General features: G+C 46.9%; 2 protein-coding genes across 11 annotated transcripts in view; one reads left to right on the top strand and one right to left on the bottom strand.

The window, feature by feature from the left end:
* BSDC1 (BSD domain containing 1) overlaps positions 1-14780 on the bottom strand; it is a 30118-nt gene extending 15338 nt beyond the window's left edge. For 2 of the 8 annotated variants that reach the window (XM_055255557.2, XM_063627973.1), the window contains exons 1-5: positions 14433-14487; positions 14109-14169; positions 6539-6655; positions 3638-3805; positions 415-469 (exon numbers count right to left, since the gene is read on the bottom strand). In XM_055255557.2, coding sequence (XP_055111532.1) covers positions 415-469; positions 3638-3805; positions 6539-6655; positions 14109-14169; positions 14433-14443 — 412 coding nt within the window. In that variant the 5' untranslated portion in view covers positions 14444-14487. Of the gene's footprint in view, positions 1-414; positions 470-3637; positions 3857-6538; positions 6656-14108; positions 14170-14432; positions 14489-14709 lie in introns of those variants that run through there. The other 6 variants (XM_055255560.2, XM_055255556.2, XM_055255559.2 and 3 more) reach the window with 6 other exon arrangements.
* ZBTB8B (zinc finger and BTB domain containing 8B) overlaps positions 14704-22452 on the top strand; it is a 58584-nt gene continuing 50835 nt past the window's right edge. For 2 of the 3 annotated variants that reach the window (XR_008652951.2, XM_055255539.2), the window contains exon 1: positions 14704-14844. The gene's annotated coding sequence lies outside the window, so the exon portion shown is untranslated. The remainder of the gene's footprint in view (positions 14845-22452) is intronic. The other variant, XR_010117734.1, reaches the window with a different exon arrangement.

Raw genomic sequence — 22452 nt, 5'->3', positions numbered from 1 at the left:
CTGTTTCTGCTTTCCCCCTCTTAACTGCCAGTTCCTGGAGGGTTGGACTAGGTGGAGGGTTTGGCTCATTTCTGATCTCCAGTTCCCATAACAGGGTTTGCTGCATGGCAGGGGCTTAGCTAACAGGAGCTGAAGAGAAGGCAAGGGGGGCAGCAGGGCTGGGAGGGAGGCTGAACTGAGGATGAGGGATGAGAGGGGCCAAGTCCCTGCAGGGTGGGCAGGACAGCTCAGGTTCAGCAAAGAAAAGAGAACATCGACCCACCCCACAAAGTATAAGGTACACACTAGTCTCACTCTGGTCCCCCTACATAGGGGATGCCCGGCCTCTGCTACCTGAGACAAACAGAGTCTACAACCCAGACCCCCTTAGTCTACTTGCCCTACAAGCCCACCCCCTCAATGCTACCCTCTCACCATCTGGTTCATTGCAGTAGGTTGCTGGGTCCGACTGCAGGCTATAGAGGCGAGCCTGTAAGAAATGGAGAAGAGGAAACAGAAATTCTGAGATACTGGGCATAGAAAGCACCCTTTCTCTGCCAGGATACTCAGTCAACCACAACCCAGCTTCTCCCTTATTGGCTGGGATACTCCCCAGGGCATTTGTTAATTAGCACTGTGGCACAGAGAGTGGGGCACTAGGCTAGGCATCCAAAACTGGGGTTCCCAGAAAAATGGCCTTTCACCCAGTATTCTACCCCAGGAACTAATACAGCATAAGCAGGCTACAAAATTATTTGTATAAAATGCTTTGTAGTAAGTGAAATTTGAAAAATGTTAGTGCCAATATATTAATAAAGTCAAAATTTAGGGACAAATTTTATTTTATTTTATTTTATTTTTTTTTTTTTTTTGAGACGGAGTCTTGCTCTGTCGCCCAGGCTGGAGTGCAGTGGCGCAATCTCGGCTCACTGCAAGCTCCGCCTCCCGGGTTCACGCCATTCTCCTGCCTCAGCCTCTCCGAGTAGCTGGGACTACAGGCGCCTGCCACCACGCCCGGCTAATTTTTTTGTATTTTTAGTAGAGACGGGGTTTCACCGTGGTCTCGATCTCCTGACCTCGTGATCCGCCCGCCTCGGCCTCCCAAAGTGCTGGGATTACAAGCGTGAGCCACCGCGCCCGGCCTAGGGACAAATTTTAAAATAACACAATTTCCCTCAAATTAAAACCATTCAAGAATTTATTAATTGTAGGCCGGGCGCGGTGGCTCACGCTTGTAATCCCAGCACTTTGGGAGGCCGAGGCGGGCGGATCACGAGGTCAGGAGATCGAGACCACGGTGAAACCCCGTCTCTACTAAAAAATACAAAAAATTAGCCGGGCGCGGTGGCGGGCGCCTGTAGTCCCAGCTACTCGGAGGCTGAGGCAGGAGAATGGCGTGAACCCGGGAGGCGGAGCTTGCAGTGAGCCGAGATTGCGCCACTGCACTCCAGCCCGGGCGACAGAGCGAGACTCTGTCTCAAAAAAAAAAAAAAAAAGAATTTATTAATTGTATAGCCAGCCTCTACCAAGTTACGTTCCCACTAGGATCACAGGGTGGCAAACTTAGCTGGCAAAGACAAAGTCCACCTTTCTTCCTCAGTACTGGAGGACGCATGGGCTGTCTGTAAGCAGTCTGGTGATAATTCACTGTCGTTATAGCTCAAAATCTTATCAAACATTTTCACAATTCCACTCACATGTTCACTAATTGGTGGCGCTAATGCTAATGCTAAAACACATACTTGAAAAATCAGTACTTTTGGAACAGAAGTTCAATGTGGGCCGGGTGCGGTGGCTCACGCCTGTAATCCCAGCACTCTGGGAGGCCGAGGTAGGTGGATCTCTGGAGGTCTGGAGTTCAAAACCAACCTGGCCAACATGGTGAAACCCCGTCTCTACTAAAAATAGAAAAATTAGCCAGGCACGGTGGTGCGCACCTGTAATCCCAGCTACTCAGGATGCTGAGGCAGGAGAATCGCTTGCACCCAGGAGGTGGAGGTTGCAGTGAGCCGAGATCGCTCCACTGTACTCCAGTCTGGGCGACAAAGAGAGACTCCATCTCAAAAAAAAAAAAAGAAGTCAATGTGATAAAATGCTATGAAGCCTGCCTAGGCAACGTGGGGAAACCCTGTTTCTACAAGCATAAAAATTAGCTGGGCGTGGTGATGTGTGCCTATAGTCCCAGCTGCTCAGGAGGCTGAGGTGGGAGGAGCACCTTAGGAGATCGAGGCTGCCGTGAGCTGTGATCGCACCACTGCACTCCAGCCTGGGGGACAGAGTGAGACCCTATTTCAAAAACAAAATAAAACAAAAAAAAAAAACAAAAAACAAACTACGAAGAGGGCCCAACTGCCATGACATTATATTGTGACTATAGAAGAAAACACTCCATGAAATAGAAAATACAACATGGCCAGGCACGGTGGCTTACGCCTGTAATCTCAGTACTTTAGGCGGCTGAGGTAGGAGGATCACTTGAGCCCAGGGGTTTGAGACCAGCCTAAGCAGAATAGGGAGACCTCATCTCCACAAAAAAAAAAAAAAAAAAAAAAAGGCCAGGCGTGGTGGTGCATGCCTGTGGTCCCCGCTACTAGGGATACTAGGGAGGTTGAGGTGGGAGGAACACTTGAGCCCAGGAAGTTGAAGCTGCAGTGACCTGGGATCATGGCACTGCACTCCAGCCTGGGTGACAGAGTGAGACCCTATCTCAAAAAAAAAAGAAGAAGAAAAGAAAATGCAGCAAAAATACGTTGCTGTGGCTGTTGCTTTAAGTGCATTGAAGACACCCCTCTCCCCTTACCTATATATATATTACTAGAAATTAGTCTAAATAACCCAAATGTGGAGATTATGCCTCTAAAAATGCTCTCCACAGCATTCCTTATTATGCTGGAAAGCTGAAAGAAATCCAAATATGCAACATGACGGAAATAATGGAATAAATAATGCCATATTCACTTGTAAGAATTTAAAGACATTAAAAATTATGGCTGGCTGGGCACAGTAGCTCACGCCTTTAATCCTAGCACTTTGGGAGACCAAGCTGGGAGTTACTTGAGCCCAGGCATTTGAGACCAGCCTGGGCAACATAGTGAGACCCCGTTTCTACCAAAAAAATTTTTTAAAATTAGTTGGGTGTGGTGGTTCACACCGGTGGTCCCAGCTACTCAGGAGACTGAGGTGGAAGGACCCTTAAGCCTGGAAAGTCGAGGCTGCAATGGGCCGTGATTGTGCCACTGAGCCCCAGAGAGAGCTTGGGTGAGAGCCTGATTCATTAAAAAAAAAAAAAAAAAAAAAAGATGATTAGGAAAGATGCTACGTTTGTTGGTTTTTTAAAAGTAGGTTACAAAACTGCATGTATAAAATGTCTTTTTTGTTCAAAAGAAAAAACCAAACTATCTTTACCTATGTTTATAAACAAAAACAAATAGAAGGTTATATACCAATAAGAAATCAGGGGTTCTCTTTGGGTGATGCAATTACGAGTTTAAAAATAATTATCTTGTCCTTGCTTACTGATATTTTCTGATTTACTATTAATAATATACCCATATTTATTTTTTGGCCTGAACATGGGCTGCTTTTGTGAGTACAGGTTGGAAGTTAAAGCCCAGGTTACAGATGTTAGGCATCTGCAGGGGAGACTGTCAGTGAATACCTTGGTGCCATCATAGGGCTCAGCTGTGCCAGACGGTGTGCCCATCAGGGTGATGACATCGCAGTCGATGGTTTTGTCTGGCGAGGGGGCAAAGGTGTCTGAGATCACCCCTAGGAAGTCAGATAACCCTTTCTTCATCTTCTCCGTTGCTCCTGAGGAGCCTTCCGTCTGTATAGAGAATGGGCAGAGGAAGCAAGCGCCCCGGGAACAGGCTGCAATCTGGGGTATGGGGGTAAAACATTGGGGCAAAGGTGTACCGTGTGTTGGGGGACCAGGGAAGTGCTCACGACCCTTCACCTATCTCTGGGGCTGCAGAAAGAGAGGGAGGAGGCAAGGGTCCTCCATCCCCCAAGTGGGGCTGCAGAACAGAGCCATGGTAGGCCTGTGTAGATCAGAGATCTTTGATTGGCTGTTTCATCAAAATTTTAAGGTCAGTCAGGCTGGTCAAAACTTGGCCAGAGAAGGTCCATGCCATAGACATATCAGTGGGGAAGAGGGCCTATGGGTAGAGTGGTGGAAAGGGTACTAGCTTTGGAGTTAGACAAAGCTAGTTTGAATCCTTGCTCTACCACTTGTTGGTCATGAGACCAAAACCCTTTCTGAACCTCAGTTTCCTTATTATAAAATGGGGTTAAGTATACATCCTTCATAGGGTTACCACGAAGATTAAAAGATAGGGCATGTACAATGCCTGGCACACAGCATACACTTAATAAACTGCAGCATTGTAATATCGCAATTTCATCATCATCATTGCTCAGGAAGTAGAATACTTTGTACAGAAGGTTGGAAACATATGGGCAGGATTAGAACAGATAGCCTTGCCTTGCCTGGGACCAACTGAGGGTCACTACACAGACCACACTGGTCAGAATGCCATCCAGCAGGGTGCTGAGAACAGGGTCTAAAAACCTCGTGGAAAATTATATTTACTCTTGATTAAGCTGCTGAAGCATTTTAAACCTAGAACTTATCATAGTGCCTGGCACATATTGTTACAGGTAACAATATTTGTTGAATGAAAAAAGAATAAATGAATGCAATAAACAAGTGATATCTCTGCTACTGACTAGACTTATAGCAGTTTAGCAGGGTTACAACCTGTCATTCATGCTCATCAGTAACTGTGGTTAGCAGGTGGATGGTATTTTACAAGAGGATTCAGCAAAATAAGCTTGACTAAAAAAATTCCAAAATTCATTTTTCATAACATGAGTAATTACAAGATAATTGATTCAGCTGGTGATTAAATTACAAAGCTGCAATCTGTTCCAATGCTAAAGGAAAAATTGTAATATAAAAAACAGTATGCTTTACCTCACTGGAAACTTCAGAACTTTGCGAGGATATCTTTGACCACAATTTTTCCTTCTCACACTGACTTTAGAATCTAACTTCCATCTTATAAGAGGTTCTCACTGTACATTTATGATTAATAAAAACAGTATTGGGGGAGGGGGACAAGGATTGAAAAACTACCTATGGGGTACTAGTCAGTGATGGGTTCATTAAAACGCCCAAACCTCAGCATATACACAATATACCCACGTAACAAACCTGTGCATGTATCCCCTGAATCTAAAATTAGAAAACAACAAACAAGCCAGGCACAGTGGCTCACGCCTGTAATCCCAACACTTCGGGAGGCCAAAGCGGGTGGATGCCTTAAGCTCAGGAGTTTGAGACCAGCCTGGGCAACAGAGTGAAACCCTCTCTCTACAAAAAATACAAAAATTAGCTGGGTGTGGTGGCATGCACCTGTGGTCCCAGCTATTCGGGAGGCTGAGGTGGGGGAATCACTTGAGCCCAGGAGGCAAAGGTTGCAATGAGCTGAGATCATGCCACTGCATTCCAGCCTGGGTGACAGAGTGAGACCCCATCTCAAAACCACCACCACCCCCAACAAAGAACAGGACCAGTAAGAAAATAAGTTGGTACAACATTTCTGGAGGGCAGTTTTGAGTAGATAGTAAAAGGCTTAAACTAACCACTCTGTGATACCTTCCACAATTTTATTATAAAGCAAGTATTATGGCACTGGGTAAAAGTTTAGCAGAATGTTTACTGTAGCTCTGTGTACAATACTGGAAAAAAACTGAAATAGGAAAGCAGCAACTGGTTAAATCCACGTAGTGGAATACCATGCCACTTACTACACTCTAGAACAAGGTTTGCAGTTTAAGTAAAAAAACGGGGGCTGGGTGCAGTGGCTCATGCCCGTAATCCCAGCACTTTGGGAGATCGAGGCGGGCAGATCACGAGGTCAGGAGATCGAGACCATCCTGGCTAACACGGTGAAACCCCGTCTCCACTAAAAAATACAAAAAATTAGCCAGGTGTGGTGGCAGGCGCCTGTAGTCCCAGCTACTTGGAAGGCGGAGGCAGGAGAATAGCATGAACCCGGGAGGCGGAGCTTGCAGTGAGCCGAGATGGCGCTGCTGCACTCCAGCCTGGGCGACAGATGGAGACTCCATCTCAAAAAAAAAAAAAAAAAAAGGTTACAAAACATGGTATTCAATTGACCCGTTTTGAAAAAAAAGTGTACATAAGGGATACACCCCCAAAATATTAACAATAGCTATCTTTGGAAGATGGAGTTACGGATGTCTCTAGGTCTTTCTCTCTCGCGCTCTCTTCCTTTTTTCACTTTCTCTTCTCTTTCACTTGTCTGTATTTTCTAAATTGTCAACATGAATGACTTTGCTAATGGAAAGCATTTGCTAAAACAATACAGAAGTGGGAAAACTAATTATTACTTAAAATATGTAGCTTGTTTGGTTGCCAGACACAATTCTTTCAAAATGGGAGGAAAAATAATCACTTAATGGTAGAAAGGTTGGGAGCCCAGGACAGGACAGGTTGCGAGGGGCAGTAACTTGGGAGGGTTTGGGTGGTACTCACAGCCAGCTTCTCCTTGACCACGCTGGCCGTGGCTGCGATGGTACAGGCCGTGTCATGCTGCACCACCTGGGTAAACTCTGTCAGGTCCCGCTTCATAAACTCCAAGGCTTCAGAGGACTGTGGGAAGACAGAGAGGAATGCCAGGGCCAGCTGGCCCCACCACCCCTTGTTCCTGTTCCCTGTGTTTCTTCAGTACCAGACAGACACATGGAAATCTCAAATGGCAGGGGAGCTTGGGCTCAGAAACAATGCTCATTTGTCCCAATTCCATGATCTGGGATTACCTGACAGCAGAGAGTGCAGGGGAATTTCTTGCTACTCTGAGCATGAGCACTGAGTCTCAGCCTCGGCACTCACAAGCTATGTGGCCATGAGTAAGTCTCATCTAGTTCTCAGTTTTCTCCTGTAAAATGAGGGGATCTAGATCAGAGATTCTCAAGAGCAAACAGGAAAAGAGGCGGCACAGTCTGAAAAAAATACTGACTTTGATGAATTGCTCTGATATGCTTTAAATCACGATATTCATACCAAGTTTCAAATAACATGAAAAAAGGATATGTGATTTTTTTTTTTTTTTTTTTCTTGAGGCAGAGTTTCACTCTTGTTGCCCAGGCTGGAGTGCAATGGCACGATCTCGGCTCACTACAACCTCCGCCTCCTGGGTTCAAGCGGCTCTTCTGCCTCAGCCTCTGGAGTAGCTGCGATTACAGGCCTGCGCCACCACACCCAGCTAATTTTGTATTTTTAGTAGAGATGGGGTTTCTCCATGTTGGTCAGGCTGGTCTCGAACTCCCAACCTAAGGTGATCCGCCCACCCTGGCCTCCCAAAGTGTTGGGATTATAGACATGAGCCATCCAGCCTAAGGCATGTGATTTTTTATCAAAGGAAAGTGTTTCTATTTTTACTTTTTTTGCTACAGGGAAATTGAGTTGAAATGTGAGGCAGTATGTGAAGTTATTTGCCTTCAGGTTTAAAAATTAGTAATTACTAATTGTATTAGTAACAGCAATAGCTTGGAAAACTATTTCATGAGTAATTCTTAACAATTTAATATCAGTAAAAAGGCATGTGATTTTTACATTGAACAGAGGAGGAAGCGGTCAAGAGAAAGACTAGATCAGCTTCTCTTGGAGGCCTTCTTGGTTCTACCATCCCGAGGTTCTATTCATATACAAAGCTCCTTTGGGCAGAATGCAAATTTGCTCCTGCTAAACCAATCTGTGTCTCAGCCTGCACCCAGACCTCACTGGAGAAAGCAGACCCTCAGCTCACTTCTAGGTCTTGCCCTGTCTTGCTTCAGATTCACCAACTCTAGGATGCCTTCCTGGAGTATCTCAGTGGCCGCTCCCCTTGCAAGCCCTTTCATTTTATATGGGGATAATCACCTGCATTTTTTAAAGCATGTTTTTGAGCACTCCTGTGGTCTGTTCTTCTTGGAAGGGCCTGCCCACTTTTCATTAGCTTGGGAAGATTCTGAATGGCACAGTCTCACATATCAGCTACAGGCTTCTCTGGGGGTGGTAATCATGCCTCCATATCGACTCAGGACTCCTTAATTGGGGGTGGAGGGGGTCATTTACTTATTTACTTTTATTAAAATTTTAAAAAATATTTCACGGCACCATGAAATTGTGCCCCGGGTCATTTACCGATTCACTCTTTCTATCCACACTGCCACCACCTTAGTCCAGGCCAACTTATTCTTTCATCTGGATTCCTCCCAGGTTGTCTCACCACCTTTACTTCATTCTCCTTATGACACCCAGTGGGTACTTTGTCTGTTAGGGCAGACCGTGCTGCTTTACACTCTTTAAGTTTACACACTATCCTAAGAGCAAATTGAAAATCCACCTTTACTTACAAGGCCTTACAACTTGGCCTCTGGCAGACTGGTATCCCCTACCACTGTGCCCTTCACTGAGCTCCAGCTGGCCGTCCTCAAGTTTCTAAAATGCCCTAGCATCTGTCCTGCCTCAGGGTATCTGAACACATTGCTTCCTCTCCCTGATACAGAGTTCTTAACTCTTCAAAACAAGCAAGCCTGTAAACACAACGAAGGAACCCTCTTATCTGGAAAACTCCTGTTCATCCTCAAAGTCTATGCTTCCCAGGCCGGGCACGGTGGCTCACGCTTGTAATCCCAGCACTTTGGGAGGCCGAGGCGGGCGGATCACAAGGTCAGGAGATCGAGACCACGGTGAAACCCCGTCTCTACTAAAAATACAAAAAAATTAGCCCGGCGTGGTGGCGGGCGCCTGTAGTCCCAGCTACTCGGAGAGGCTGAGGCAGGAGAATGGCGTGAACCCAGGAGGCGGAGCTTGCAGTGAGCCGAGATTGTGCCACTGCACTCCAGCCTGGGCGACAGAGCGAGACTCCGTCTCAAAAAAAAAAAAAAAAAAAAGTCTATGCTTCATTTCCCTAGAGGGGCTTCCTGCTGCCTTTTCAGGCTCAGCTGGCTCTCCCTGCTTTATCTCTTCTTTTTTTTTTTTTTTTGAGATGGAGTTTCCCTCTGTTACCCAGGCTGGAGGGCAGTGGCGCGATCTGTGCTCACTGCAACCTCTGCCTCGCGGGTTCACGCCATTCTCCTGCCTCAGCCTCCCGAGTAGCTAGGACTACAGGTGCCCGCCACCATGCCCGGCTAAGTTTTTGTATTTTTAGTAGAGAAGACAGGGTTTCACCGTGTTAGCCAGGATGGTCTCAATCTCCTGACCTCATGATTCGCCCGCCTCGGCCTCCCAATTTTTCTCTTTTTTAACATTGAACATACTTTAGTCTTAAGATGACCTGTTCAATGTCTGTTTTCCTGGATAAACTGTGAGTTGCGTGAACACAGGTCCTATGTGTTTTGTTCCCTGATGGTTCCCCAGTATCTGACACAGAGCATACAGTTGGTGCTCAAAAAATGTTTGCTTGTTAAATTTACATGGACTACTGAAATTTCAATTATGTAACCACTTGCGTGACTAAACAGTTGTCTTCCCACTAGACTGTGGGCTCTGAGCAGACAAACATGAGCATACGTTGCCCTCAAGCAGGTCACAGTCTACTGGGGAAAATGGTCCCATGATAGTGCTGATGTGCAAGGGCAGAGCAGTAGCTGCTGTACTATGGGTAGGTTGGGAAGATGTGGTGACCGGAAGCCTGGAATGGGCCCTTAAAGAATGAACAGGAGTTGGTTAAGACGTATTGATGTGGGCCAGGTGCGGTGGCTGACACCTGTAATCCCAGCACTTTGGGAAGCCAAGGCAGGAGGATTGCTTGAGCCCAGGAATTTGAGACCAGTTTGGACACTATGGCAAAACCGTCTCCACACACACAAAAAAATACAAAAAATTAGCTAGAGGTGGTGGCACACGCCTGTAGTCCCAGCTACCCAGGAGGCTGAGGTGGGAGAATCACCTGAGCCCGGGGGGTTGAGGCTGTAGTGGGCTGTGATCATGCCACTGCACTCCAGTCTAGGTAACAGAGTGAGACCCTGTCTCAAAAAAAAAAAAAAGAACAGGAGTCAGCTAAGAAGTGTTGACATGGGGTTTAGTGACGTCTACAAGCATTACAGTCCTGATGGACATAAAATGTGAAGTGACAGTGGTAAGGGATAAAGCTGGAGAGGTTGCCAAGGGCAACCAGGGAGAGCCTGGTCAGCCCTATGGATGATGGGGAGCCACCAAAGGTTCGAAGTGGGTGGGACATGAGATTTGCCTTTTCACTAAATTAATCCAGTGCCTGGGATGGAGGAAAGGTCCAGAGGCGAGAAGATTAGAAGAAGAAGGAAGACCAGTCAGGAGGCTGCTGCAATAATCCAGGAAAGAAAATAGAAAAATGTGAGTAAGGACAAAGCTAGTAAAGATGGAGAGGATGAGACTGGTTCAAGATACAGGAAGCAGAAGAAGGTGGATTTGGTGACTGAACAGGTATGTTGACTGAGGGCTAGGAAAGAATCATGGAAGCACCACAGGCAGCTAAAATAGGTGACTGTGTAGATGCAGTACTGCCAGCTAAGTGAGAAAATCCTGGAGGAGGAGCAGTTCTAGAGAGAAGGTGGTAACAATGACTTTGGGCACGTAGAACTTGAGATGACCGTGGGCTGTCTAGGACAGCTGTCCAGCAATAGCTATCCTCAAACACTAAAGCTGGCTGGGCATGGTGGCTCATGACTGTAGTCCCAGCACTTTGGGAGACCAAGGTGGGCAGATTGCTTGAGCCCAGGGGTTTGAGATCAGCCTGGGCAACATGGCGAGATCTCACCTCTACAAAAAATACAAAAATTAGTTGGGCGTGGTGGTACACGTCTATAGTCCCAGCTACTTGAGGGCCTGAGGCGGGAGGATTGCTTGAATCCAGGAAGTGGAGGTTGCAGAGAACCATGTTTGCATCACTGCACTTCAGCTTGGGTGACAAAGCGAGAGCCCATCTCAAAACAAAGCAAAACACAACACTAAAGTTCAGGGAAAAGGTCTAAGAGTCGCCCTAACAGGAAAGTGGAGAAGGTGACCCAGGAAGAGTTTGGAAAGTGGACAGAGCAATGGGCTGAGGACAAGTGTCCTCAGACACTACCTGTAGGGGGCAAGCAGAGGAAGAGGAACTCATGAGACAGTTACAAAAGCAACGTCTGGAGAAGTAAGTGGAGACTTAAGAATCATGTCACAAAAGCCGAGAGTAGTGTTTCAAGAGAGGGAGTGATCACTAGTGTCAAATGCAGCAGAATGGTCCAGGAAGATAAAGACTGAAAACCACCCACTGGATTTGGCAAGCGGTAGGTGAAGCTGGCTGTGAGTAAAGATAAGTTTATAGGTGGTGGCTTTGAGGGTGGGGAAGGAGTTAAAGATGCTGTTTGTTGACCTGAAGTTTCAAAAAGTAGATGAGGTTGTCTCCTGGGAAGTGAAAGGGATAAAGTGGCTGAATAGGGGACCCAAGGGAAGAGTTACGTTTTGGGAAAGTTTCTGAAGTTAAGGGGAGGAGAAGCCAATTGGAGACTGAAGAGTATGTGGGCCCAGATGAGGTTAGGGAATCTGTGATGGAACCAAAAAGCATTTGGTGCCTTTCTCTTTTTAATTTCTTCTTTCTGGTAAGTATGTAGAGCAACGATATGCCCTTCTCTATCAACGTGTATGCACAAGTATTTGTTGTCAGTCATATTGCCCTTGACAACACACAGGAAGACAGGACAGGAGGAGGTAAGCAGCAGAGGAAAGCAGATGATAGCACCATCTCATAGCTGTGGTCTTCAGGGCAATGTGTTCTAAGGAGTGCTGAGAAGTGAGTGGTCCAGATGGAGCCAGAATGGGACATAAAGATAGGAAAGCACCAAAAGACCAAGAAAAAAAATGGAAGGAAAAACGAACTGGGGGTGGTATCTAAGAGGTTTTCCCATCAGCCTCAGCACTTAATAACAGCTAATGCTTATATAGCACTTACGGTATGCTAGGTACTGTTCTTAGTGTTTTACATATATTAACATTTAACCATCACCACAATTTCATCAAGTAGGTATTGTTAAGGTAAAATTCCCATTTTATAGATGAGGAACTAAGGCCTAGAGAGGTTAAAAACTTACCCAAGAGGACAGGCGTGGTGGCTCACGCCTATAATCCTAGCACTTTGGGAGGCTGAGGCAGGCAGATCACCTGAGGTCAGGAGTTCAAGACCAGCCTGGCCAACATGGTGAAACTCTGTCTCTAATGAAAATACAAAAATTAGCTGGGCGTGGTGGCGCACGCCTGTAATCCCAGCTACTCAGGGGGCCGAGGCAGGAGAATCACTTGAACTCGGGAGGCAGAAGTTGCAGAGCCGAGATTGAGCCACTGCACTCCAGCCTGGTAACAGCCAGACTCGGTCTCAAAAACAAACAAACAGAAAACACTTGCCCAAGTACATGTAAGAGTAAGAAAGTAAAAAAAGGGAAATTACGTCTTTTCTTTCCAAAAAGGCATAAACAAGTCCCACCTCCACCCCCACCCCAGCTTTTAACTGGGAATTCCAAGAATGAAGATGGAAGGTTGGCCAACTATCTATTTTTCATAAGTTATGATAAGACCAACCTTGAGAGAAACACAGGAGGCCCTCATGCAACATCTGCTGAATGAATGTCAGACTTTCCTGCTAGGAAATTACCCATCAGGAAACATGCTACTTTCAGGTCTATCAAATGTTAGGGTGCAAGCCTCTCAGTTCTCATCAACAACATAAACAGCTCAAGGCACTCTCAGATCTGCTGGGCCACTGCTGAGAGGCTGTCCAGGAGTACCCAGGATATGGGAGGAATAAAAATGCTCCCAGATGTCTGGGTGTGGTGGCTCACGCCCATAATCCCAGCACTTTGGGAGGCCGAGGCAGGTGGCTCACCTGAGGTGAGGAGTTCGAGACCAGCCTGGCCAACATGGTGAAACCCTGTCTCTACTAAAAATACAAAAATTAGCCAGGAGTAGTGGCACACGCCTGTAATCCCAGCTACTTGGGAGACTGAGGCACAAGAATCACTTCAACCTGGGAGGCAGAGGTTGCAGTGAGCTGAGACCACACCTGTGCACTCCAGCCTAGGTGACAGAGACTCTGTCTCAAAACAAAACAAAAATACTCCCAGAGTAGGGGACTTAGTTAGATGAGGTCAGAAGCTTCCTGGAATTGGCCCTGAAGCAGGACTCATCCCAATTGCTTGAGGTAAATAGTAATCAACTTTTCCCACAATTCAGTTGGGCTGATTTTGACAAATAAGCATGAAATGAAACAGGAATACACATTGGCAAATTACCCACTGGCACAGCCAAATATCACTCATCCCACAGAGACTGTTCAGCAAGAAGGCCTTCCACCCTCTAGTGATTAATCTCTCTCTCTCTACTGCCCGTTGCATAGCCTCTACTTAGAACTTATCAGGCACCAGTGTGTATGGCTCATGCTCATCTCTGGCTTGGGTTCTTGCTTTTCATCCTGTCTAGGCAGGGTTGGCCTTGATGAGGTTCCTTCTCCACAGAGGCCTTCCCTGGTGAATTACTGACTACCCAGAATAGACAAGGTGCCCCTGTACTTTCCTTTCACAGAACTTACCACAACGGTAACTAAACAACTATTTGGCTACTCGGTTAATGGCTGTCTCCCCACTAGACTGTGAGCTTTGTAAGGCCCAGGATTATATCTGTTTGGCTGAAGTCTGTATCCTGAAGACCTATCAGAGTGCTGGTTGTCGCATATACTCTAATATTTGAATGACTATACGAGAAAGTTTTTTTTATTGCTAGAATCTTTTCCTTCAAGACCTGTATCAAATGTTCTCTCTTTAACGAAGAAACTGAATTTCCTGAGCTGAAATAAATTGCTCCTTCCTATGGATTCCTACAAAACGTTCGTTAACTCCAGCCTTTAAAACCATCTTCATTTCACTGTGGCTAGTATCACACTGGTTTGCGTCGAGGTCTGTCTTCCCGTCGACCGGTAGAGGCTAAAAGAAAGGCCCAGGTCAGCCTCATCCTTGAGACTTAGCGCCCGCAAAAGTTGGGCGGGGCTGGTTGGACCAGGTTGCATTGAGGCGGCGCAGGGCCCTGGTGAGGGAGGAAGGGCACGGGCCCGGCTTACCTTCTCTTTGACTGCTTGGTAGCTCTGCTGCAGCCAGCTCCGCCACCAACCCACGTCCTCCCTGTGGAAGACAGACACATCTGGCAGCACCGCGGTGCGATTCCTGCCCGCCCAAGGATCCGGTTTGTTTCCCCCTCAGATGTACCCTGCGGGCCGAGGCTTCGCAGACCGCTTGCCCACCCCCTCACAATGCGACTCCACTCTGCCCTTTCAGATCAGTCCACGCCCGCGCTGATCTCATGTTCCCCACCGGGACTCTCGCCCAGCACCCCAACCCTGGGAGAATTCAGGCCCCAACGCCTAGGAGCAAAACGACGGGCTCACCCTTCCGCCATCTTGCCTGCATGACATCACCACTATTTACTGACCTTTGACTTCCGACACGGCACCGCCCCCTCAAGGACCGCCCCCGAGGCGCTCGGCCCAATCCTCGCGCCGGCACCGCCCTCAGCCCAATCCCCTCCCTGCTCCATCATTAGGCCCCGCCTCCCTGAACTCTGTCCAGTCTCCGTCCCAAGTTCTCTCTCAAACTCCACCCCTGAACTCTCCCTTCAATCGTCATTCAGTCCTGTCCTCAGGCTCCACCTCCACCGAGCCTCACTCTTTGTCACTGTCCGCAAACGTCGGGTACGGTGGCCTCCATGGACGATGATCAGCCGACAAGCTGGACTGCGGAGAGCTGGGAGCAGAGGGGAGGAGGAGAGATAGCTCGAACGTCAGGATCCCAGAGCTCAGGGTAGGACCGCCCCCCTTTGTGAAACCAGCTGCGCAGAGGCTGCTTTGTGTCTCTTTGGGCTAATTCAATAAGCCCATATTGCGGGGCTGTGGCCCAGAGTTTATGTGAAGAATTCAGAGGCGACTTAGATGTAGCCTTTGGAGGGCTCCCGGGTTAATGGGAGACACACACATTCAGTAATCTCAACTTCCGGTGGCCCAGCTCAGAACAACGCCAGTTGGAGGTGGTGTGGAGAAATCCGGAGAACGCCTGGATTGAGTTCCACTGCGATTGGAAGGGAGATTCCACAGCCCACATACTTTGGACCTTAATTAAGGTCAACCCCTCCAAGTGTGCGGTAGATCCCATCGCCTCTTGTTTGCTTAAGGACATAGATCTAGTAATCCCCCCTTCATCTCTTTTCCCTCTGATGACTGCATTATCCTTGTCATCATCCGTACTGCTGTTTCTCCCATCTCAAAGGCAAACAAAAACCAACCCTCTCTAGATCCCTCACCGTTTCCCTACTCCCCTTTACAGCAAAAGCGTTGCCTACTCACAGTTTGCAACTCCCCTCTCCTCCCATTCTCTCTTGAACTCACTGCAGTTAGGTTTTTGGCTCTCAGACAATCCTTTGAAATAACTTTCTTTTATTTATTTATTTTATATTTATTTGTAGCTCTGCTGCGGCCAGCTCCGCCACCATCCCACGTCCTCCGTGTGGAAGACGGACACATCTCTTTTATTTATTTATTTATTTTGGTCCTCCCTGTGGAAGACAGAAACATCTATTTTATTTATTTATTTACTTTTGAGTCAGAGTCTTGCTCTGTCGCCCGGGCTGGAATGCAGTGGTGCGATCTCGGCTCACTGCAACCTCTGCCTCCCGGGTTCAAGCGATTCTCCTGCCTCAGCCTCCCGAGTATCTGGGATTACAGTTGTGCACCACCACGCCCGACTAATTTTTGTATATTTAGTAGAGACGGGGTTTCACTATGTTGGCCGGCTAGTCTCGAACCCCTGACTTCAGGTGATCTGCTGGCCTCTGCCTCCCCATGTGCTGGGATTACAGGCATGAACCACTGCGCCCAGTGTGACATAACTTTCTTAAGGTCACCAAGAGGAATGGCCACTTTTCAGTTCTTATTTTACATCCGCATCTTATTTGACATAGTTGACCATTTTCTTCATTTGGCTTCCAGGACATCACGCCCTCTTGACCTTCTTCCCCGTTCATTGGTATCTCCTCAGTATTCTTTGCTGTTTTCTCACCGCCTTCTTGTTGCTGGAATGAGACATTCCCTGGGAGAGGGCTCAGCCCTTGGTGTCCTCCTCCTTTTTGATGTTTATAGTCATTCGTCAGATATTCTCATAAAGTCTCATGATTTTATTTATTATTATTTTTTGAGATGGAGTCTCAGTGGATTGCAGTGGAACTCAAAAAATAATTTTTTTGAGATGGAGTCTCCAGCCCAGGCTGGAGTGCAGTGGCACAATCCTGGCTCACTGCAACCTCTGCCTCCTGGGTTCAAACGACTCTCCTGCCTCAGCCTCCCGAGTAGCTGGGATTATAAGTGCCCACCACCACGCCCAGCTAATTTTGTATTTTTAGTAGAGATGGGGTTTCACCATGTTGGCCAGGCTGGTCTTGAACTCCTGGCCTCAGGTGATCCACCCACCTCGGCCTCCCAAAGTGCTGGGAGTACAGGCGTGAGCCACTGTGCCTGGCCCATTTTATTTTATTTTTAAGACAGGATCTTACTCTGTCGCCATATTAGTCCGTTTTCACACTGCTAATAAAGACATACCTGAGACTGGGCAATTTACAAAAGAAAGAGTTTTACTAGACTCACGTTTCCACATGGCCAGGGAGACCTCACAATGATGGAAGAAGGTGAAGGGCACATCTCACATGGTGGCAGACAACAGAAGAGAGCTTGTGCAGGGAAACTCCCGATTTTAAAACCATCAGCTCTCATGAGAACCATTCACTATCACGAGAAAAGCACGGGAAAGACCTGCCCCCACCATGATTCAATCATCTCTCACCAGGTCCCTTCCACAACATGTGGGAATTATGGGAGCTACAAGATGAGATTTGGGTGGGAACACAGAGCCAAACCGTATCAGTTGCCCAGGCTGGAGTGCAGTGGCACGATCATGGCTCACTGCAGCCTTGACTTCCTGGACTCAAGCAATCCCCCTGCCTCAGTCTCCTGAGTAGCTGGGACTACAGGCATGCACCATCAAGCCCAGCTATTATTATTTTCTTAAATAAGGATGAGGTCTCCCTGTGTTGCCTTGCTTTTAATTTTTCTTTAGCAATGCTTCACTATGTTGCCCAGGCTGGTCTCGAACTCCTGACCTCTAGTGATCTATCCACCTTGGCTTCCTAAAGTGCTGAGATTACAGGCGTGAGCCATCTTACAAATCTCATGCTTTTAAATGCCATGTATATGCTGATGACTCTCAAATTTCCTCTCCAACCCATACATTTTCTCTGAACATCAGGCTCATTTTGTCTGTTTGGATGTATAATAGGTGTATTATTTTTAACATGTCCCAAAACAAACTCTTGATTTATCCACCTCATCTTCCTGCAAACTTTACCACATTTGTAAATGGAAACCTCATTATTTCAGGTGTTCAAGCCAAAAACCTAGGAGTCATCCTTGCTTTCTCGCTTTCTTTCCTACTCCCAAACTAATCCCATCAGCAAATCCAGTTGGCTCTGCCTTTCAAACAAAACCAGAATCTAGTGACTTCTCACCACCTCCACTGTTACTATGTAGATACAAGCTACCATAATCAATCTCATGGTTAATTACAAGAGCCTCTTAACAAATATTTCTGCATCCACTCTTGCCTTCCTTAAGTCTAGTCTTCATTTGCCTGAAAGTAATCTTTTAAAAGACATACGTCACTGGGAATGCAACTGGTATGGAATACAATATGCCATTTCCTCAAAAAAATTAAACAGAATTACCATATGATCCAGCATTCCACTTCTGAGTGTATATCCAAAAGAACAGAAGGCAAGTACTCAGACAGATATTTGGTGTTTTTTTGTTTGTTTGCTTGTTTGTTTTGAGATGGAGTTTTGCTCTTGTCACCCAGGCTGGAGTGCAATGGCAAGATCCCAGCTCACTGCAACCTCCCCCTCCCGGGTTCAAGCGGTTCTCCTGCCTTAGCCTCCCTAGTAGCTGAAACTACAGGCACGTGCCACCACACCCAGCTAATTTTTTTTTTTTTTTTTTTGAGACGGAGTTTCTCTCTTGTCACCCAAGCTGGAGTGACAAGCAATCTTGGCTCACTGCAACCTCCACCTCCCAGGTTCAAGTGATTCTCCTGCCTCAGCCTCCCAAGTAGCTGGGATTACAGGTGCCCACCACCATGCCCAGCTAATTTTTGTATTTTTAGTGGAGACAGGTTTTCACCATGTTAGTCAGGCTGGTCTTGAACTCCTGACCTCGGGCAATCCACCCACCTCGTCCTCCCACGGTGCTAGGATTACAGGTATGAGCTACCATACCCAGCCCTGGCTAATTTTTTGAGGTTGAGGCTGCAGTGAGCCGTGACCATGCTACTACATTACTGCCTGTGCAATGGAGTGAGACCTTGTCTTTAAAACAAAAACGTATATATATATATATATATATATATATATATATATATATGTATATACATGCCAGATTACAGCCTTCCTCTGCCCAAAGTTCTGCAATGTCCTCTTATTTCACTCAGAGAAAAAGCCAATAAGTCCTCACAGTCTCCTTTAAGGCCCTGTATAGTTGATCTGACCTCACATTACTGGCCTCCTTAGTCACTCTGCTCCAGACACGTTGGCTACTTTGATATTCCCTGAAAATTCCCAGTACTTTCCTGACTTGGGGCCTTTCAACTTGCTGTTCCTTTTGTTTAGGCTGCACTTACCTCCGGATATTTGTGTGCTTCTAACTTTCACCTCATTCAGATCTTTACTCAAATATAATATTCTTACTCACCCTGACCGCATTATTTAAAATCACAAGTTGCATACAAGCACCCCCATTTCTCTTCTCTGACATATTATATATTATACTTTGTTTAAAAAAATGTTTGCCTCCTTCAGACTAGAAATGCAACCTCCGTGAAGGCAGGATTTTTGTCTGTCTTGTTCACCTGTCTACGGCTAGCACCTACAACAGTGTTTGGTACATAATAGACACTCAATATTTGTTCAGTCAATGAAAGAATAAATGCAAGGAGAGTGAGGACAAAGACAGGACTAATTTGGAGCAATCTGGAGTAGCTAAAAAGAAAAAGGAAAAGAGAGGATGGAGGTGAGGCTGTAAAGGTCATTAACATCTCCATTCTTGAGAGCCTTGAATGCAGGACTTAAAATTCATGGACAGAGGAGAGTCACCAAAGGTTTTGAATAAGGAAATGACTTGTGTTGTGAAGACAATGTGATCAAATGATTGAATGCTACTGTTAACAGGTCTACCGATGCCATTGGGGTGAGCACTTTATACAGTGTACCTTCCTAAAAGCTCAATGAAGTGGGAACTATTTTTAATCTACATTTTATAAGTGAAGAAGGTGACCAGGCATGGTGACTCATGTAATCCCAGCATTTTGGGAGGCTGAGATAGAAGGATTGCTTGATCCCAGAAGTTTGAGACCAGAGTCTGGGCAACTTAATGACACCCTATCTCTATTATTATTATTATTTTGAGACAGTTTCACTGTGTCGCCCAGGCTGGAGTGCAGTGGCGCAATCTTGGCTCACTGCGACCTCAGCCTCCCAGGTTCAAGCGATTCTCCTGCCTCAACCTCCCGAGTAGCTGGGATTACAGGCATGCACCACCACACCCAGCTAATTTTTGTATTTTTAGTAGAGACAGGGTTTTGCCACGTTGGCCTGGCTGGTCTCTAACTGCTGACCGCAGGTGATCTGCCTGTCTCAGCCTCCCAAAGTGCTGGGATTACAGGCATGAGCCACTGTGCCCGGCCTCTGTTAATTTTTTTTTTGAGATGGAGTCTCACTCTGTCGCCCAGGCTGGAGTGCAGTGGCACGATCTTGGCTCACTGCAAGCTCCGCCTCCTGGGTTCATGCCATTCCCCTGTCTCAGCCTCCTGAGTAGCTAGGACTACAGGCCCCCGCCACCACGCCCGGCTAATTTTTTGTATTTTTAGTAGAGACAGGGTTTCACCGTGTTAGCCAGGATGGTCTCGATCTCCTGACCTCGTGATCCGCCCGCCTCGGCCTCCCAGAGTGCTGGGATTACAGGCATGAGCCACTGCGCCCGGCCTAATTTTTTTTTAAATAAAAGTGAAAAAGCGAAGATTCTGAGATATGGGGTGACTTTCTCAAGGTAACACAGCTAGGAAATGGCAGAACTCGGATTTGAACCCAAGGCTGTCTAATAAAATCAAGCTTCTGTGCATTTCATGCTAGTCTTAACTTCTTCCAACCTTATGTCCTGCCTCCCCACCCAGACAATAGCTGAAGGCATCCTGTCCTTCATTATCTTCACCTTATCTCATTCCTCACCCCCAGGCCCAGCAGAGTGCTCGCCCGTGATGTCCCTAGTGACTGTGGATTCAGTGGGACCCTTTGCTTGGGTTTCTTTGGTCTTCCTTATCTGTTCACCCCAATACCTTGACCCTTGGCTCCTTTCACTGCCATAACCTCTGGCATCAAACATATTCATCCTTTTTTTTTTTTTTTTTTTTTTGAGGCAGGTTTCACTCTGTCACCCCAGCTGGACTGCAGTGGCATGATCATGGCTCACTGCAGCCTTAACATTCTAGGCTCAAGTGAGCCTCCCGCCTCAGCCTCCTGAGTAGCTGGGACCACAGGCATGTGCCACCACGCCTAATTTAATTTTTTTTTTTTTTTGTAGAGATGGAGTCTTGCTATGTTGCCTAGGCTGGTCTACGAACCCCTGGGATCTAGCGATCCACTTGCTTTGGCCTTCCAAAGTGTTGGGATTACAGGCATAAGCCACTGTGCCCGGCCAATGTCTTCATCCTTAACACTGGGATACTAATTCAGGTTGTTGTGATGACTGAAGAAAATAAATAAAACACCTAGCACACTGCAAGGCATAAAGTCCTCATGTGGGGATTATGATTGTCTTACCTCCTTGCCCCTGTCCTCAGAGCCCAATACAATGCTAGGCGCTGGTAGAGGGCTAATGGGCATCTGTTGAATTAAACAGTATGTTGAAAGAACACTGGATTGGGAGTCAGCAGAACTAGATTTTAATACTGGTTTATGGGCAGTTGTCACTTTTTCTCTCTGAGATTCAGTTTTTTCACTGTCCTTGGGGCCTCTACAGTCTCTTGTAGCTCTTAGGCAAAGTATGAATGCAGGTAAATCCCGCACCCTCAGACCCTCCTTTGACTCAAATCCCTGCTCTGACACTGCTGGACCCCTTCTGGCAGATGATTTTTTTCCTACTCCCCCTACCCATCCCATTAGAATTGGCAGGTGATTCTTATCCCAGGATCCCGGCTTTTGCTCCCAGGGAGCCCTGACACCCAGGTGCCACCAGATGGTGCTGTGGACTCATTCTTCATCGGAAGCTGGCCCCCCGGCTCCCGGGCTCCCTGGCTCCCCGGCTCCCAGGAGAGGCCTTCTGGCTCCTCTGGACAGGGTGGAGTTCCTCCATGGAAGGCTGCTAGGCCTGGGATAATCCTGGGAGGTGACTCAAGCCTTTCAGAAATTTCCAAGGCCCAAGCCCGCCCTTGGTTTGGCTGTGCAGATTCCAGCATAGAGTTGGCAGGAGGACTGGCTGCGTAATTTGCAGAAGCCAGTGTAAGATGAAAATGCCTAAGCTGCTGATGTAGGCAGCACAGGGAATGCCCAAAAGCCCGCGGAATGATTCTAGTTGAGCCCTCTAGAGCTGATTGTTAACATTTCAGGAATTTTGGCCAGGTGTGCTGGCTCACGCCTGTCATCTCAGCTACCTGGGAGGCTGAGGCAGCAGAATCACTTCAGCCTGAGAGGCAGAGGTTGCAGTGAGCAGGGATCGAGCCACTGCACTCCACCCTGGGTGACAGAGGGAGACCCTGTCTCAAAAAAAAAAAAAAAAAGTGAAAGAAAAAAAGGAATTTTAAGAGCTGGTTGTTGAACACGGACATTATTTAATTAAATTTTATAAACTTACCATTAAATAAGTTATAGAGCTGGGTGTGGTGGCTCACACCTATAATCGCAACTTTTCAGGCGGCTGAAGCAGGATGATCGCTTGAGCCCAGGAGTTCAAGGTTACAGCGAGGTATGATTACTCCGTTGTACTCCAGCCTGGGTGACAGAGCAAGAGCTCATTTCTAAAAAATAAATAAATAAAATAAAAACAAAGGTAATAAATAACTCAAACTCATCACATGTAATTACTTTTATATATTTCACTATCATTTATGCTCACCTTTTTTTGGCTGGGTACAGGGGACTTTATTGATGGTACATGACAAAGTGGGGTCTCATAGTCCCCTCCCATTCTTCAGGGAGCCTGGCGTGGAAACTGTGTTCAGGAGGAGGAGATTCTCAGTGTGGTGGGGGACTGAGTTTGGCAGGGACTCCCCAGCAGCTGAGGGCCTCTCTTCCTCTCGTGCTGTCACTGGGGCTGCTGGTTCAGA

Source organism: Symphalangus syndactylus, chromosome 12, assembly GCF_028878055.3.
Source record: "Symphalangus syndactylus isolate Jambi chromosome 12, NHGRI_mSymSyn1-v2.1_pri, whole genome shotgun sequence".
Lineage (NCBI taxonomy): Eukaryota > Metazoa > Chordata > Mammalia > Primates > Hylobatidae > Symphalangus > Symphalangus syndactylus.
The sequence above is the reverse complement of the archived record's forward strand: the minus strand, read 5'-3'. Positions and strand labels throughout refer to the sequence as shown.